Source organism: Nerophis ophidion, linkage group LG18, assembly GCF_033978795.1.
Source record: "Nerophis ophidion isolate RoL-2023_Sa linkage group LG18, RoL_Noph_v1.0, whole genome shotgun sequence".
Classification (NCBI taxonomy): domain Eukaryota; kingdom Metazoa; phylum Chordata; class Actinopteri; order Syngnathiformes; family Syngnathidae; genus Nerophis; species Nerophis ophidion.
This window is the reverse complement of record NC_084628.1, coordinates 39,675,487-39,692,440: the sequence shown is the minus strand read 5'-3', so window position 1 is coordinate 39,692,440 and position 16,954 is coordinate 39,675,487. Positions and strand designations below refer to the sequence as shown.

At 40.6% G+C, this 16,954-nt stretch overlaps 1 protein-coding gene across 1 annotated transcript in view; it reads left to right on the top strand.

The window, feature by feature from the left end:
• Positions 1–14,739, top strand: part of smc4 (structural maintenance of chromosomes 4) — a 68,553-nt gene extending 53,814 nt beyond the window's left edge. Inside the window, 9 exon segments of the mRNA XM_061878110.1 lie at positions 3,788–3,940; positions 4,029–4,155; positions 4,221–4,410; positions 6,071–6,215; positions 10,026–10,199; positions 11,633–11,815; positions 13,927–14,159; positions 14,223–14,406; positions 14,475–14,739. Coding sequence (XP_061734094.1) covers positions 3,788–3,940; positions 4,029–4,155; positions 4,221–4,410; positions 6,071–6,215; positions 10,026–10,199; positions 11,633–11,815; positions 13,927–14,159; positions 14,223–14,406; positions 14,475–14,639 — 1,554 coding nt within the window. The 3' untranslated portion in view covers positions 14,640–14,739.
• The last annotated feature ends 2,215 nt before the right edge of the window (positions 14,740–16,954 follow it).

Below are 16,954 nucleotides of genomic sequence, written 5' to 3'. Positions count from 1 at the left end.
AAGCATAACCGAGCATGCATCACTTAGACTTAGACTTCCTTTTTATTGTCATTTAAATTTGAACTTTACAGTACAAATAAGAACAACATTTCGTTGCATTAGCTCTTGGTAGTGCAGGATAACGTATTTTGAGCTTTTTTGCTGTTTTCCTGGGTAGTGTTTTACTTCTTGTCTTGTGCTCCTACTTTGGTGGCTTTTTCGAACAGTTTTAGAACAACGTTTCTCAATGAGCTATTGCAAGGAATTTAGGGATTTTACTATCTAGGGTCCGTAAAATCATCAAAAGGTTCAGAGAAGTCACTGCATGTTAGCGATGATATTACGGACCTTTGACCCCTCAGGCGGTACCGCAACAAAAACCGACATCGGTGTGTAAAGGATATCACCACATGGGCTCAGGAACACTTCATAAAACCTTTTTTTGAGCCAAGGCACAATTTTTTGCATTGAAAAAATCCCGAGGCATACCTCCAGCAGAAATCATTAAAAAACAAAACTCAAGTTGACAGTAAAAAGTCGTCGCGATTGTTGGATATGACTTTAAAGCATAACCGAGCATGCATCACTTAGACTTAGACTTTTTATTGTCATTCAAATTTGAACTTTACAGTACAAATAAGAACAAACTTTCGTTGCATTAGCTCTTGGTAGTGCAGGATAATATAGCTCTTGTCTCAAAGTAGGTGTACTATCACCACCTGTCACATCACACCCTGACGTATTTTGAGCTTTTATGCTGTTTTCCTGTGTAGTGTTTTACTTCTTGTCTGGCGCTCCTACTTTGGTGGCTTTTTCGAACAGTTTTAGAACAACGTTTCTCAACGAGCTATTGCAAGGAATTTAGGGATTTTACCATCTAGGGTCCGTAAAATCATCAAAAGGTTCAGAGAAGTCACTGCACGTTAGCGATGATATTACGGACCTTTGACCCCTCAGGCGGTACCGCAACAAAAAACAACATCGGTGTGTAAAGGATATCACCACATGGGCTCAGAAACACTTCAAAAAACCTTTTTTTGAGCCAAGGCACAATTTTTTGCGTTGAAAAAATCCGGAGGCACATCTCCAGCAGAAATAATTAAAAAACGAAACTCAAGTTGACAGTAAAAAGTCGTTGTCGCGATTGTTGGATATGACTTTAAAGCATAACCGAGCATGCATCACTTAGACTTAGACTTCCTTTTTATTGTCATTCAAATTTGAACTTTACAGTACAAATAAGAACAACATTTTGTTGCATTAGCTCTTGGTAGTGCAGGATAATATAGCTCTTGTCTCAAAGTAGGTGTACTATCATCACCTGTCACATCCCACCCTGACGTATATTGACCTTTTTTGCTGTTTTCCTGTGTAGTGTTTTACTTCTTGTCTGGCGCTCCTACTTTGGTGGCTTTTTCGAACAGTTTTCGAACAACGTTTCTCAACGAGCTATTGCAAGGAATTTAGGGATTTTACCATCTAGGGTCCGTAAAATCATCAAAAGGTTCAGAGAAGTTACTGGACGTTAGCGATGATATTACGGACCTTTGACCCCTCAGGCGGTACCGCAACAAAAACCGACATCGGTGTGTAAAGGATATCACCACACGGGCTCAGGAACACTTCATAAAACCTTTTTTTGAGCCAAGGCACAATTTTTTGCATTGAAAAAATCCGGAGGCACACCCCCAGCACACCCCCAGCAGAAATCATTAAAAAAACGAAACTCAAGTTGACAGTAAAAAGTCGTCGCGATTGTTGGATATGACTTTAAAGCATAACCGAGCATGCATCACTTAGACTTAGACTTCCTTTTTATTGTCATTCAAATTTGAACTTTACAGTACAAATAAGAACAACATTTCGTTGCATTAGCTCTTGGTAGTGCAGGATAATATAACTCTTGTCTCAAAGTAGGTGTACTATCACCACCTGTCACATCACACCCTGACGTATTTTGAGCTTTTTTGCTGTTTTCCTGTGTAGTGTTTTACTTCTTGTCTGGCGCTCCTACTTTGGTGGCTTTTTCGAACAGTTTTAGAACAACGTTTCTCAACGAGCTATTGCAAGGAATTTAGGGATTTTACCATCTAGGGTCCGTAAAATCATCAAAAGGTTCAGAGAAGTTACTGGACGTTAGCGATGATATTACGGACCTTTGACCCCTCAGGCGGTACCGCAACAAAAACCGACATCGGTGTGTAAAGGATATCACCACATGGGCTCAGGAACACTTCATAAAACCTTTTTTTTGAGCCAAGGCACAATTTTTGGCGTTGAAAAAATCCGGCGGCACACCTCCAGCAGAAATCATTAAAAAACGAAACTCAAGTTGACAGTAAAAAGTTGTCGCGATTGTTGGATATGACTTTAAAGCATAACCGAGCATGCATCACTTAGACTTAGACTTCCTTTTTATCGTCATTCAAATTTGAACTTTACAGTACAAATAAGAACAACATTTTGTTGCATTAGCTCTTGGTAGTGCAGGCTAGTATAGCTCTTGTCTCAAAGTAGGTGTACTATCATCACCTGTCACATCCCACCCTGACGTATATTGAGCCTTTTTGCTGTTTTCCTGGGTAGTGTTTTACTTCTTGTCTGGCGCTCCTACTTTGGTGGCTTTTTCGAACAGTCTTAGAACAACGTTTCTCAACGAGCTATTGCAAGGAATTTAGGGATTTTACCATATAGGGTGCGTAAAATCATCAAAAGGTTCAGAGAAGTCACTGCACGTTAGCGATGATATTACGGACCTTTGACTCCTCAGGCGGTACCGCAACAAAAACCGACATCTGTGTGTAAAGGATATCACCACATGGGCTCAGGAACACTTCATAAAACCACTGTCAGTAACTACAGTCGGTTGCTACATCTGTAAGTGCAAGTTAAAACTCTGCTATGCAAAGCAAAACCCATTTATCAACAACACCAAGGAACGCCGCCGGCTTCTCTGGGCCCGAGCTCATCCAAGATGGACAGATGCAAAGTGGAAAAGTGTTCTGTGGTCTGACGAGTCCACATTTCAAATTATATTTGGAAACTGAGGATGTGGCGTCCTCTGGAACAAAGAGGAAAATAACCATCCGGATTGTTATAGGCGCAAAGTTCAAAAGCCAGCATCTGTGATGGTATGGGGGTGTATTAGTGCCCAAGGCATGGGTAATTTACACATCTGTGAAGGCACCATTAATGCTGAATGGTCCATACAGGTTTTGGAGCAACATATGTTGTTATCCAAGCAACGTTATCATGGACGCCCCTGCTTATTTCAGCAAGACAATGCCAAGCCACGTGTTACAACAGCGTGGTTTCGTAGTAAAAGAGTGCGGGTACTTTTCTGGCCCGCCTGCAGTCCAGACCTGTCTCCCATGGAAAATGTGTAGCGCATTATGAAACGTAAAATACGAGAGCGCAGACCCCGGACTGTTGAACGACTGCAGCTCTACATAAAACAAGAATGGGAAAGAATTCCACTTTCAAAGCTTCAACAATTAGTTTCCTCAGTTCCCAAACGTTTATTGAGTGTTGTTAAAAGAAAAGGTGATGTAACACAGTGGTGAACATGCCCTTTCCCAACTACTTTGGCACGTGTTGCAGCCATGAAATTCTAAGTTAATTAGTTTGAACATCAAATATGTTGTCTTTGTAGCATATTCCACTGAATATGGGTTGAAAAGGATTTGCAAATCATTGTATTCCGTTTATATTTACATCTAATACAATTTCCCAACTCATATGGAAAAGGGGTTTGTATGTAGGTGTGCAGTCTCTGACTGTGTGTGTGTGCGCGTGTGTGTGTGCGCAGCTTGACTGCATGGAGCGCAAGCTGAACGAGAAGGCGTCAAAGCTGCAGGGGTGCCAAGAGAGGAAGATGCAGCTGGAGGAGAACGTCCAGCGCCTGCGCTCTCAGCTCCGTGACATGAAGAACACGCTGGAGAAATACGCCAACAGCATGACCGTACGCAACGCCTCGTCTCCATCCTTCTGAGCCATCACCACAGCAGGCAGTTTGGCCTCCAACTGCTCTCGCTCTTTTTGCCTTCCAGAGCCTGGCTGACCAGGAGAACCACTTAAAGGTCCAGATGAAAGAACTGGAGGCCAACGTGCTGGCTGCTGCCCCAGACAAGACCAAACAGAAACAGATGGAGAAGAGCCTGGAGGCCTTCAAGAAAGGTGGAGTTAACTACAACACTTGACTTTGTCAATTCTACAACAGCAACGTTTCCTGTCGCTTCCAGACTTTGAAGCAGCTTCCAGCAAAGCTGCCAAGGTGGAAAACGAGGTGAAGAGGCTCCACAACCTCATCGTGGACATCAACAGCCACAAGCTGAAAGCACAACAGGACAAGCTGGACAACGTCAACAAAGCTCTGGATGAATGTTCGTCCACCATCACCAAGGCTCAAGTCGCCATCAAGACTGCAGACCGGTGAGCAGAAAACAACAACTTGTGACCCGAGTGTGTGCGCTGTGTGTGTCTGTGTATGTAACTTGTGTGTGAAACGTGTGTGTGTCTGTGTATGTAACTTGTGTGTGAAATGTGTGTGAAACGTGTGTGTCTGTGTGTGAAACGTGTGTGTCTGTGTGTGTAACGTTTGTGTCTGTGTTTGTAACATGTATGTCTGTGTATGTAACGTGTGTGTATGTGTATGTAACCTGTGTCTGTGTGTGAGTAACGTGTGTGTGTAAGTGTATGTAACCTGTGTGTGTAACATGTGGGTGTAACGTGTGTGTGTCTGTGTATGTAACATGTATGTATGTGGGTGTAATGTGTGTGTCCGTGTGTGAAACGAGAGTGTCTGTGTGTGTGTGTCTGTCTGTTTGTAACGTGTGTGTCTGTGTGTGTGTGTGTGTGTGTGTGTGTGTGTGTGTGTGTGTGTGTGTAACATGTGGGTGTAATGTGTGTCTGTGTGTGTTTATATGTATGTAACATGTATGTATGTGGGTGTAATGTGTGTGTCCGTGTGTGAAACGAGAGTGTCTGTGTGAGTGTGTCTGTCTGTTTGTAACGTGTGTGTCTGTGTGTGTGTGTCTTTCTTTTTGTAACGTGTGTGTCTGTGTGTGTGTGTCTATGTATGTAACATGTATGTATGTGGGTGTAATGTGTGTGTCCGTGTGTGAAACGAGAGTGTGTGTGTGTGTGTGTGTCGGTCTGTTTGTAACGTGTGTGTGTGTGTAACATGTGGGTGTAACGTGTGTCTGTGTGTGTGTCTATGTATGTAACATGTATGTATGTATGTGGGTGTAATGTGTGTGTCCGTGTGTGAAACGAGAGTGTCTGTGTGTGTGTGTGTGTGTGTGTCTGTCTGTTTGTAACGTGTGTGTCTGTGTATGTAACGTGAGTGTGTGTATTGTGTGTGTCTGTGTATGTAACGTGTGTGTGTGTAACAGTTGTGTCTGTGTGTAACGTGTGTGTCTGTATTTAACTTGTGTGTACATGGGTGTAACGTGTGTGTGTCAAACGTGTGTGTGTGTGTGTAACTTGTGTGTGTGTAACATTTGTGTCTGTGTGTAACGTGTGTGTCTGTGTATTTAACGTGTGTGTACATGGGTGTAACGTGTGTGTGTGTGTCAAACGTGTGTGTCTGTGTAACTTGTGTGTCTGTGTATGTAAGGTGTGTGTTTGTAAGGTGTGCGTGTGTATATGTAACCTGTGTGTGTAACGTGTGTGTCTGTGTGTAACCTGTGTAACGTGTGTGTCTGTATGTAACGTGTGTGTCTGTATGTAACCTGTGTGTCTGTATTTAACCTGTCTCTGTGTGTGTAACGTGTATGTCTGTGTGTGTAACGCGTGTGTAACCTGTGTGTCTGTATGTAACCTGTGTTTCTGTGTGTGTAACGTGTGTGTCTGTGTATGTAATGTGTGTCTGTGTGTAATCTGCGTCTCTGTGTGTGTAACGTGTGTGTCTGTGTATGTAACCTGTGTGTATCTCTGTGTGTGTATAAAGTGAATTCTATTTATATAGCGCTTTTCTCTAGTGACTCAAAGCACTTTACATGGTGCTGTATATACTATGTACTATACACATTATACACAAAGTGTGTGTGTGTGTGTGTAATGTGTGTGTGTGTAACATATGTGCCTGCAGCAACCTGAAGAAGTGTGAGGAGAGTGTGAGTCGTGTGCAGGCTGAGCTGGAGAGCAATGAGAAGTCTTTGGGGGACTTCACACAACACCTGAAAAAACTGGAGGACGAGGCGGCAGTGATCTTGAAGGACTGTCAGGAGGCCGAGGTCAGCACGACTCTTCTGTCTGCTAAAGTACTTGTGTCACTACTGATGTGTAATGATCTTTTCTTTTTATACCTTTTTCCGAATCTGCTATTTTTAGACTGAGTTTTTTTTTGAGAAAAATAATACATAAAACTTCTGGATAATAGTGCTAATCCTAGGCAATAAATCCTCCAATGTATTTGATGTAAGTTATGTTAGTTTTTTGTACATTTGAAGGGTCAAAAGTCCCCAAAATTGTATTTGAGTTGTTTAAGACGGAAGTAGTTGTACAAGACTGACTGGTTTCAAATGGAAAAAATAAGAATACATGTAGAGATGTACGATAATATCGGACTGCCAATATTATCAACCGATAAATGCTTTAGAATGTAATATCTGAAATTATCGGTATCGGTTTCAAAATTATTGTTATCGATTTTAAAAAGTAAAGTTTAGGACTTTTCAAAACGCCGCTGTACGGAGTGGTACACGGACGTAGGGAGAAGTACAGAGCGCCAAAAAACCTTAAAGGCACTGCCTTTGCGTGCCGGCCCAGTCACATAATATCTATGGCTTTTCACACATACAAGTGAATGCAACGCATACTTGGTCAACAGCCATACAGGTCACACTGAGAGTGGCCGTATAAACAACTTTAACACTGTTACAAATATGCGCCACACTGTGAACCCACACCAAACAAGAATGACAAACCCATTTCGGGAGAACATCCGCACCGTAACACAACATAAACACAACAGAACAAATACCTCTTGCAGCACTAACTCTTCCGGGAAGCTACAATATACACCCCCCCGCTAAAATGGATGAATGGATCTAACAATGAATCTCATTAATAGTTACAGTGGAAGCTTGACTTACAATCATAAGGGTTCTTCAAAATATACGTTTGTATATTGAAGCAAATTAAAAACCATGTAAACATGAATGATAAGTTCCAAATTTGACAAGTCTATATTTTAGCGAAGTTGTGTAACAAGGAGTGAAGGATCAACTTTCTATTGAAAGGTGAACATTATCACCAGACCTATGTAAGCGTCAATATATACCTTAATGGTGCAGAAAAAAGACCATCTATTTTTTTAACCGATTTCCGAACTCTAAATGGGTGAATTCTGGCGAATTAAACGCCTTTCTGTTTATCGCGCTGGAGACGATGACGTCAGAATGTGACGTCTCCGAGGTAATACAGCCGCCATTTTCATTTTCATTTTCAACACATTACAAACACCGGGTCTCAGCTGTTATTTTCCGTTTTTTCGACTATTTTTTTGGAACCTTGGAGACATCATGCCTCGTCGGTGTGTTGTCGGAGGGTGTAACAACACTAAGAGGGAGGGATTCAAGTTGCACCACTGGCAAGAAATCTGCTGCCAGACCCCCATTGAATGTACCAAAGTGTCTCCACATTTTACATGGCATAGAGATATATGGATAACCTGCAGATGCATTTGCAACGATAAAGTCAACTAAATCACAAAGGTGAGTTTTGTTGATGTTGACTTATGTGCTAATCAGACATATTTGGTCGCGGCGTGACTGCCAGCTAATCGATGCTAGAATGCTATGCTAACCGATGCTAACATGCTATTCACCGGCGGTGCTAAAGCAGACATGGCACAGAGATGTATGGATAACCTGCAGATGCATTTTCAACGATAAAGTCAACTAAATCACAAAGGGAGGTTTTGTTGATGTTGACTGCCAGCTAATCGATGCTAACATGCTACGCTAACCGATGCTAACATGCTATTTACCGGCGGTGCTAAAGCAGACATGGCACAGAGATGTATGGATAACCTGCAGATGCATTTGCAACTATATTACGTTTCCTTCCACCCACATCTAATGCGAAAAAAACACTTACCAATCGACGGATTTAAGTTGCTCCAGTGTCAAGAGATGCGAAAGTCCTGATCGTTTGGTCCGCACATTTTACCGGCGATGCTAACGCAGCTATTCGGCCATGCTATGGCTATGAATAGCATCAATAGCTATTCGCTCAATAGCTTCAGTTTCTTCTTCAATACTTTCATACTCCAACCATCTGTTTCAATACATGCGTAATCTGTTGAATCACTTAAACCGCTGAAATCCGAGTCTGAATCCGAGCTAATGTCGCTATATCTTGCTGTGGTATCTGCCATTGTTTGTTTACATTGGCAGCACTGTGTGACGTCACAGGGAAATGGATAGTCGCGTCGCAAATAGCGAAAATCAAGCACTTTAAAGCTTTTTTTTAGGGCTATTCGGGGACCGGTAAAATTTTGAAAAAAACTTCAAAAAATACAACAAGCCACTGGGAACTGATTTTTTATAGTTTTTAACCCTTTTAAAATTGTGATAATGTTCCCCTTTAATAACAAAAGCATAAAAAACAACGAGCTGAATTGTCTTCATTTGCAGCCGCCCAGCTGACACGCACACTAACTGTCACTAGCCCTGTGGTGCGTTAAGTTTGAAATCACGATGTTTCTTAATTTAACAGTGAGGTTGCTACAATGATTTAAAAATGATCAAATCCACTTGGCATTGTCGGTTCCTTATTCTTGGCAAAGCGGCGTCAAAAACGCTGCGGATACTTCCTGAATGCTTCAAACCACACACTGCTTGCCTATTGCTTCCTGTGGACTCACATTGAGCCAGCAAAACTAGAAAAATGTTGAAAAAAATGCCACAAACGCTCAAAAGCACACAAAGTAGCGCAGTAGCCAGGCACAAAATGGCTGCGCTGCGGTGGATGAAACGTTACACCGGGACAGATTTGTATTGGGTCTGTGGTTTGTACAATGAGGGGTTGATACATGGAGGTTTTACGGTCATTGCATTTTTTGAAACAAACAATAAACACTGAGATGACCACCAGTGCCAGGTGAAGACATGCTAATTATTTAAGATGTCAATAAAGTTCTCAATCAATCAATTAGACCAGGGGTGTCAAACTCAAATACAGTGTGGGCCAAAATTTTAAACCGAACAAAGCCACGGGCCGAGGTTGAACAAATTAACCTTTTAATAGGGACCCAAAAAAGTTTTGCATTGAATATTGAACAAGCAAGGCTTATGTAACTTTATAGTGACATGCACAATCGAGTTTCAAATAATAATAATAATCAAAAAATATCAATGGCATATCAGGATTTAAATAAAAATTGAATGTCTCTTTTCGGCGGCGGGGTTGAGGTGGACGGGGTTTGGTGATAGCGGGGGTTGTATATTGTACCTTCCCGGAAGAGTTAGTGCTGCAAGGGATTCTGGGTATGTGTTCTGTTGTGTTACGGTGCGGATGTTCTCCCGAAATGTGTTTGTCATTCTTGTTTGGTGTGGGTTCACAGTGTGGCGCATATTTGTAACAGTGTTAAAGTTGTTTATACGGCCACCCTCAGTGTGACCTGTATGGCTGTTGACCAAGTATGCCTTGCATTCACTTGAGTGAGTGTATAAGCCGGATGGATATATTATGTGACAGGCACGGCACGCTGTTTGTAAGGAGGAGAAGTGGACGTGGCGACAGGTTGTAGAGAACGCCAAAGGCAATGCCTTTAAGGCCCACCCCCAATATTGTTGTCCTGGATGAAATTTGAGAGGGGCACTGTACTTTGGGAGTCTTCCGGGAAAATCGGGAGGGTTGGCAAGTAAGAGTATTAGCGATGAATGCGGTGTTACAGCGGCGGGCCAGCTCTAATGTTAATTTGATATTGCCTCAAGGGCCAACTTAAATTACACGGCGGGCCAAATTTGGCCCGCGGGCCAGAGTTTGACACCATGAATTCGACTGAGGGTGTGCTAAAGGAGCTCCTTGTTGTGCAGGCAGCCCTCCCCGAGGTGCAGGAGCAGTACCAGGGGGTGGTGAAGGAGATCAAGGTCCTCCAGCAGCAGGAGCACGCCCTGCAGCAGGAGTCGCTGAGCGTGCGACTGCGCGTGGAGCAGATGGAGGCCGCCATCGGCGAACACAAAAACAAGATGAAACACTGGCAGAAGGAGGTGAGTGTCACCTTGGGTCAGTCCTTTTTACTGAGGGCCACACCTCCGAGGGCCCCTTGTAACATGAATATACGTTTAGAAGTAGAGCTGGGCGATATGGCCTTTTATTAATATCTTGATATTTTTAGGCCATGTCACAATACAGCATATATATCTCAATATTTTGCTTTAGCCTTGAATGAACACTTGACACATATAATCACAGCAGTATGATGATTCTATGTGTCTACATTCAAACATTCTTCTTCATACTGCATTAATATATGCTACTTATAAAGGGGAACAGGGGCGGTTTAGCTCGGTTGGTAGAGCGGCCGTGCCAGCAACTTGAGGGTTGCAGGTTCGATTCCCGCATCCGCCATCCTAGTCACTGCCGTTGTGTCCTTGGGCAAGACACTTTACCCACCTGCTCCCAGTGCCACCCACACTGGTTTGAATGTAACTTAATTATTGGGTTTCACTATTTAAAGTGCTTTGAGTCACTAGAGTAAAAGCGCTATATAAATATAATTCACTTCACTTATTCTTCTTAATAACATTGTTATTCTGAAGCTAACCATCCATCCATCCATTTTTACCGTTTGTCCCGTATCCGGAGGGAACCTGCACAGTCACGGGGAGAACATGCAAACTCCACACAGATCTCAAGCCCGGGATTGAACTCAGGACCTTTGTATTGTGAGGCACATGCTCAAACCCCCCTTCCACTGTGCTGTCCATAGTAGTGTGTGTGAAATGTTATTATTGAAATATTTATGGAGTTCAGGTCTTGCTGTGAATTCAGTTTTTGAGATGCTCTGCAATTATAATTAATAAAATCCTTTCAAGACCGATGTTTAGGAATTTCGTCGACTAAATCTAATTTAATTTAGATGACTAACCCAATACTAAAACACATTTTGGTTAAAAGACAAACTGAAACTAATTTAAAAACCTGTCAAAATTAACATTGGTGAACAGTTTTTACACTCAATGTTTTTCCCTTTAAAGACATTGAATTGTAAGTTTTTTTTTTAAATAATATTTGCTTGAAACAGTGGATGTCTGCACAATTATTTGCACTTAAAAATGTATGTTTGTAGTAATAAATATGATTATAGCATTTTAACATAACGTTTGTGTTTAGTTACAATAATAATGCGAATTCTTAAACGGGTGCGGTAGAAAACGAATGGATGGATTAAAAATACATGAGAATGTTTTATATTTCGAACGTTATTTTTAATACTATGATTACCAGCGGAATTATTCATTACTTATCGTGTTAAGCAATGTCAGCTAAGATTTATCCGAGAGCCAGATGCAGTCATCAAAAGTGCCACAGGTTCCCTACCCCTGGTTTAAATGATGTGGCGGGCCTTGAGTTTGATACCTGGCGGGAATGGATGATGGCATCAGGTGTGACATGTGACCACCGTTCTCTTGGTCTGCAGGCTTCCAAGCTGTCCTTTCACGCCATCGAGGGCCAACCTGAGGAAGAACTCCCTGCGCTCACAGCCGAGCAGCTGGACGCCATCTCGGACCCCAACGTCATCGTCAACAAGATGCTCACCTTGGAGACGCAGTGCGCTAACATGAAGCCCAACCTGGGCGCCATCGCGGAGTACAAGAAAAAGGTACAAACCCCGTTTCCATATGAGTTGGGAAATCGTGTTGGATGTAAATATAAACAGAATACAATGATTTGCAAATCCTTTTCAACCCATATTCAGTTGAATATGCTACAAAGACAACATATTTGATGTTCAAACTCAAACTTTTTTGCAAATAATAATTAACTTTGAATTTCATAGCTGCAACACGTGCCAAAGTAGTTGGGAAAGGGCATGTTCACCACTGTGTTACATCACCTTTTCTTTTAACAACAATCAATAAACGTTTGGGAACTGAGGAAACTAATTGTTGAAGCTTTGAAACTGGAATTATTTCCCATTCTTGTTTTATGTAGAGCTTCAGTCGTTCAACAGTCTGGGGTTGCCGCTGTCGTATTTTACGCTTCACAATGCTCCACACATATTCGATGGGAGACAGGTCTGGACTGCAGGCGGGCCAGGAAAGTACTCACACTCTTTGTTTTACAAAGCCACGCTGTTGTAACACGTGCTGAAGCCGGTGGGGTTTCTGGATGTTGTTGATAAATGGCTTTCGCTTTGCATAGTAGAGCTTTAACTTGCAAATACAGATGTAGCGACGAACTGTATTTAGTGATAGTGGTTTTCTGAAGTGTTCCTGAGCCCATGTGGTGATATCCTTCAGAGATTGATGTCGTTTTTATTGATACAGTGCCGTCTGAGGGATCGAAGGTCACAGTCATTCAATGTTGGTGTCCAGCCATGCCGCTTACGTGGAGTGATTTCTCCAGATTCTCTGAACCTTTTGATGATATTATGGACCGTAGATGTTGAAATCCCCAAATTTCTTGCAATTGCACTTTGTCCAAATAGTCAAACAGTTTAAGAACAATGTTTTTCAAAGTGCAATTGCAATAAATTTGGGGATTTCAATATCTACGCTCCATAATATCATCAAAAGGTTCAGAGAATCTGGAGAAATCACTCCACGTAAGCGGCATGGCCGTAAACCAACATTGAATGACCGTTACGTTCCATCCCTCAGATGGCACTGTATCAAAGAACTGACATCAATCTCTGAAGGATATCACCACATGGGCTCAGGAACACTTCAGAAAACCACTGTCACTAAATACAGTTTGTCGCGACATATGTAAGTGCAAATTAAAGCTCTACTATGCAAAGCGAAAGCCATTTATCAACAACATCCAGAAACGCTGCCGGCTTCAGCATGTGTTACAACAGCGTGGCTTTGTAAAAAAAAGAGTGTAAGTACTTTCCTGGCCCGCCTGCAGTCCAGACCTGTCTCCCATCGAAAATGTGTGGCGCATTATGAAATGTAAAATACGACAGCGGCAACCCCAGACTGGTACTTTCCTGGCCCATCCTTTCTTGTGAAGGACTGAGCTTTTATTGGGAAGCTGTTTTTATACCCAATCATGGCACCCACCTGTTCCCAATTAGCCTGCACACCTGTGGGATGTTCCAAATAAGTGTTTGATGAGCATTCCTCAACTTTATCAGTATTTATTGCCACCTTTCCCAACTTCTTTGTCACTTGTTGCTGGCATGAAATTCTAAAGTTAATGATTATTTGCAAAAAAAAGAAAGTTTATGAGTTTGAACATCAAATATGTTGTCTTTGTAGCATATTCAACTGAATATGGGTTGAAAATGATTTGCAAATCATTGTATTCTGTTTATATTTACATCTAACACAGTTTCCCAACTCATATGGAAACGGGGTTTGTAGATCATGTGTTGCGTTTATTATAACACTTTTTAAGACTTTTAAAGTCATTTTGATAGTAGGCTAATATAGCTAATATAGACACTTTCACCATGTGTTGCCTTCATTATAACACTTATATAATATTTTTGAAGTAATTTGATAGTAGGCTAATATAGACACTTACATCATGTGTTGCCTTAATCATAACACTTATATATTTTTAATTCATTTTATCAGTTTGAACATCAAATATGTTGTCTTTGTAGCATATTCAACTGAATATGGGTTGAAAAGGATTTGCAAATCATTGTATTCCATTTATATTTACATCTAACACAGTTTCCCAACTCATATGGAAACGGGGTTTGTGGGACAATAAGGTCGCTGTGGTCTTGAGTCACATGAACTTGTGGCCGGTTTGCAGGAGGAGCAGTACCTGGAACGCGTGGGCCAGCTGAGTAAGATCACCACGGAGCGGGACCAGTTCAAACAAGGCTACGAGGACCTCCGCAAGCAACGCCTCAACGAGTTCATGACGGGCTTCAACATGATCACCAACAAGTTGAAGGAGAACTACCAGATGCTCACTCTGGGGGGCGACGCGGAGCTGGAGCTGGTGGACAGCCTGGACCCCTTCTCTGAGGGCATCATGTTCAGGTGGGACTGTGTGCCTTGCTGGGACTCCCACCAGTTGTCCTCACGCTCCATGTTCCTCCGCAGTGTGCGGCCTCCAAAGAAGAGCTGGAAGAAGATCTTCAACCTCTCCGGGGGAGAGAAGACCCTCAGCTCGCTGGCGCTGGTGTTCGCCCTGCACCACTACAAGCCCACGCCGCTCTACTTCATGGACGAGATCGACGCCGCGCTGGATTTCAAGAACGTCTCCATCGTGGCCTGTTACATTTACGTGAGTACTGCCTTCACCGCCAACATGGCGCCGGAGCCGGGAGACCATCTCCGCTTCTCTGCACACAGGAGCAGACCAAGAACGCTCAGTTCATCATCATCTCGCTAAGGAACAACATGTTTGAGATCGCCGATCGCCTAATAGGTATCTACAAAACTTACAACACCACTAAGAGTGTGGGCATCAACCCCAAAACAATCGTGTTCCAAGAACACGGAGCCACCACGGCTTAAATATTCAGGAATTCTTCTTTTGTCATTGTAAATATGTCCTGTGCTGCTCTTTTATTTTTTATTCAATAAAATACGTCATCTTATATTACAAACTTGAAAATTCCCGCAGAAATGTTGATGGGTCTGCTACCTGTGCCCTGGACCTCTGGCCCGGGGTCGCCGGAAGTCAGCATACTTTTAAAGATGGTGGCCCGTCACCCAATCTGTGAGTTTTAGGTAAAACCGTACATAATGAGCTACAGAACTAGCCTGAAACTTTAGCATCCTAACATTAAAATACTAACGTCGGCATGCTAACAGTTAGCATGTTTCATATACCAAGTTAAACGACTCTAAGGCAGAGGTCGGCAACCCAAAACGTTGAAAGAGCCATATTGGACCAAATATACAAAGAAACAAATCTGTCTGGAGTCGCAACAAATGAAAAGTCTTATATAAATGTTATAATGAAGGCAACACATGGTGTAAGTGTCTATATTAGTTATATTAGCCTACTATCAAAATGACATTAAAAACATATAAGTGTTATGATTAAGGCAACACATCATATGTTTATATTAGCCTACTATCAAAAGTACTTTAAAAATATATAAGTGTTATAATGAAGGCAACACATGGTGTAAGTGTCTATATCAGTTATATTAGCCTACTATCAAAATGACTTTAAAAATACTATATAAGTGTTATGATTAAGGCAACACATGATATGTCTATATTAGCCTACTATCAAATTACTTTAAAAATATTATATAAGTGTTATAATGAAGGCAACACATGGTGTAAGTGTCTATATCAGTTATATTAGCCTACTATCAAAACGACATTAAAAACATATAAGTGTTATGATTAAGGCAACACATATGTCTATATTAGCCTACTATCAAATTACTTTAAAAATATTATATAAGTGTTATAATGAAGGCAACACATGGTGAAAGTGTCTATATTAGCTATATTAGCCTACTATCAAAATGACTTTAAAAATATTATATAAGTGTTATGATTAAGGCAACACATGATATGTCTATATTAGCCTACTATCAAAAGTACTTTAAAAATATTATATAATTGTTATAATGAAGACAACACATGGTGTAAGTGTCTATATTAGCCTACTATCAAAATGACATTAAAAATATTATATAAGTGTTATGATTAAGGCAACACATGATATGTCTATATTAGCCTACTATCAAAAGTACTTTAAAATATTATATAAGTGTTATAATTAAGGCAACACATGGTGTAAGTGTCTATATCAGTTATATTAGCCTACTATCAAAACGACATTAAAAACATATGTGTTATGATTAAGGCAACACATGATATGTCTATATTAGCCTACTATCAAATTACTTTAAAAATATTATATAAGTGTTATAATGAAGGCAACACATGGTGTAAGTGTCTATATCAGTTATATTAGCCTACTATCAAAATGAAATTAAAAACATATAAGTGTTATGATTAAGGCAACACATGATATGTCTATATTAGCCTACTATCAAATGACTTTAAATATATTATATAAGTGTTATAATGAAGGCAACACATGGTGAAAGTGTCTATGTTAGCTATATTAGCCTACTAAACAAAATGACTTTAAAAATATATAAGTGTTATGATTAAGGCAACACATGATATGTCTATATTAGCCTACTATCAAAAGTGCTTTAAAAATATTATACAAGTGTTATGATTAAGGCAACACATGATATGTCTATATTAGCCTACTATCAAAATGACATTAAAAATATTATATAAGTGTTATGATTAAGGCAACACATGATATGTCTATATTAGCCTACTATCAAAAGTACTTTAAAAATATTATATAAGTGTTATAATGAAGACAACACATGGTGTAAGTGTCTATATCAGTTATATTAGCCTACTATCAAAATGACTTTAAAAATATTATATAGGTGTTATGATTAAGGCAACACATATGTCTATAATAGCCTACTATCAAAAGTACTTTAAAAATATTATATAAGTGTTATAATGAAGACAACACATGGTGTAAGTGTCTATATCAGTTATATTAGCCTACTTTCAAAATGACATTAAAAACATAAGTGTTATGATTAAGGCAAAACATGAAATGTCTATATTAGCCTACTATCAAAATGACTTTAAAAATATTATATAAGTGTTATAATGAAGGCAACACATGGTGTAAGTGTCTATATCAGTTATATTAGCCTACTATCAAAATGACATTAAAAACATATAAGTGTTATGATTAAGGCAACACATGGTGAAAGTGTCTATATTAGCCTACTATCAAAATGACTTTAAAAATATTATATAGG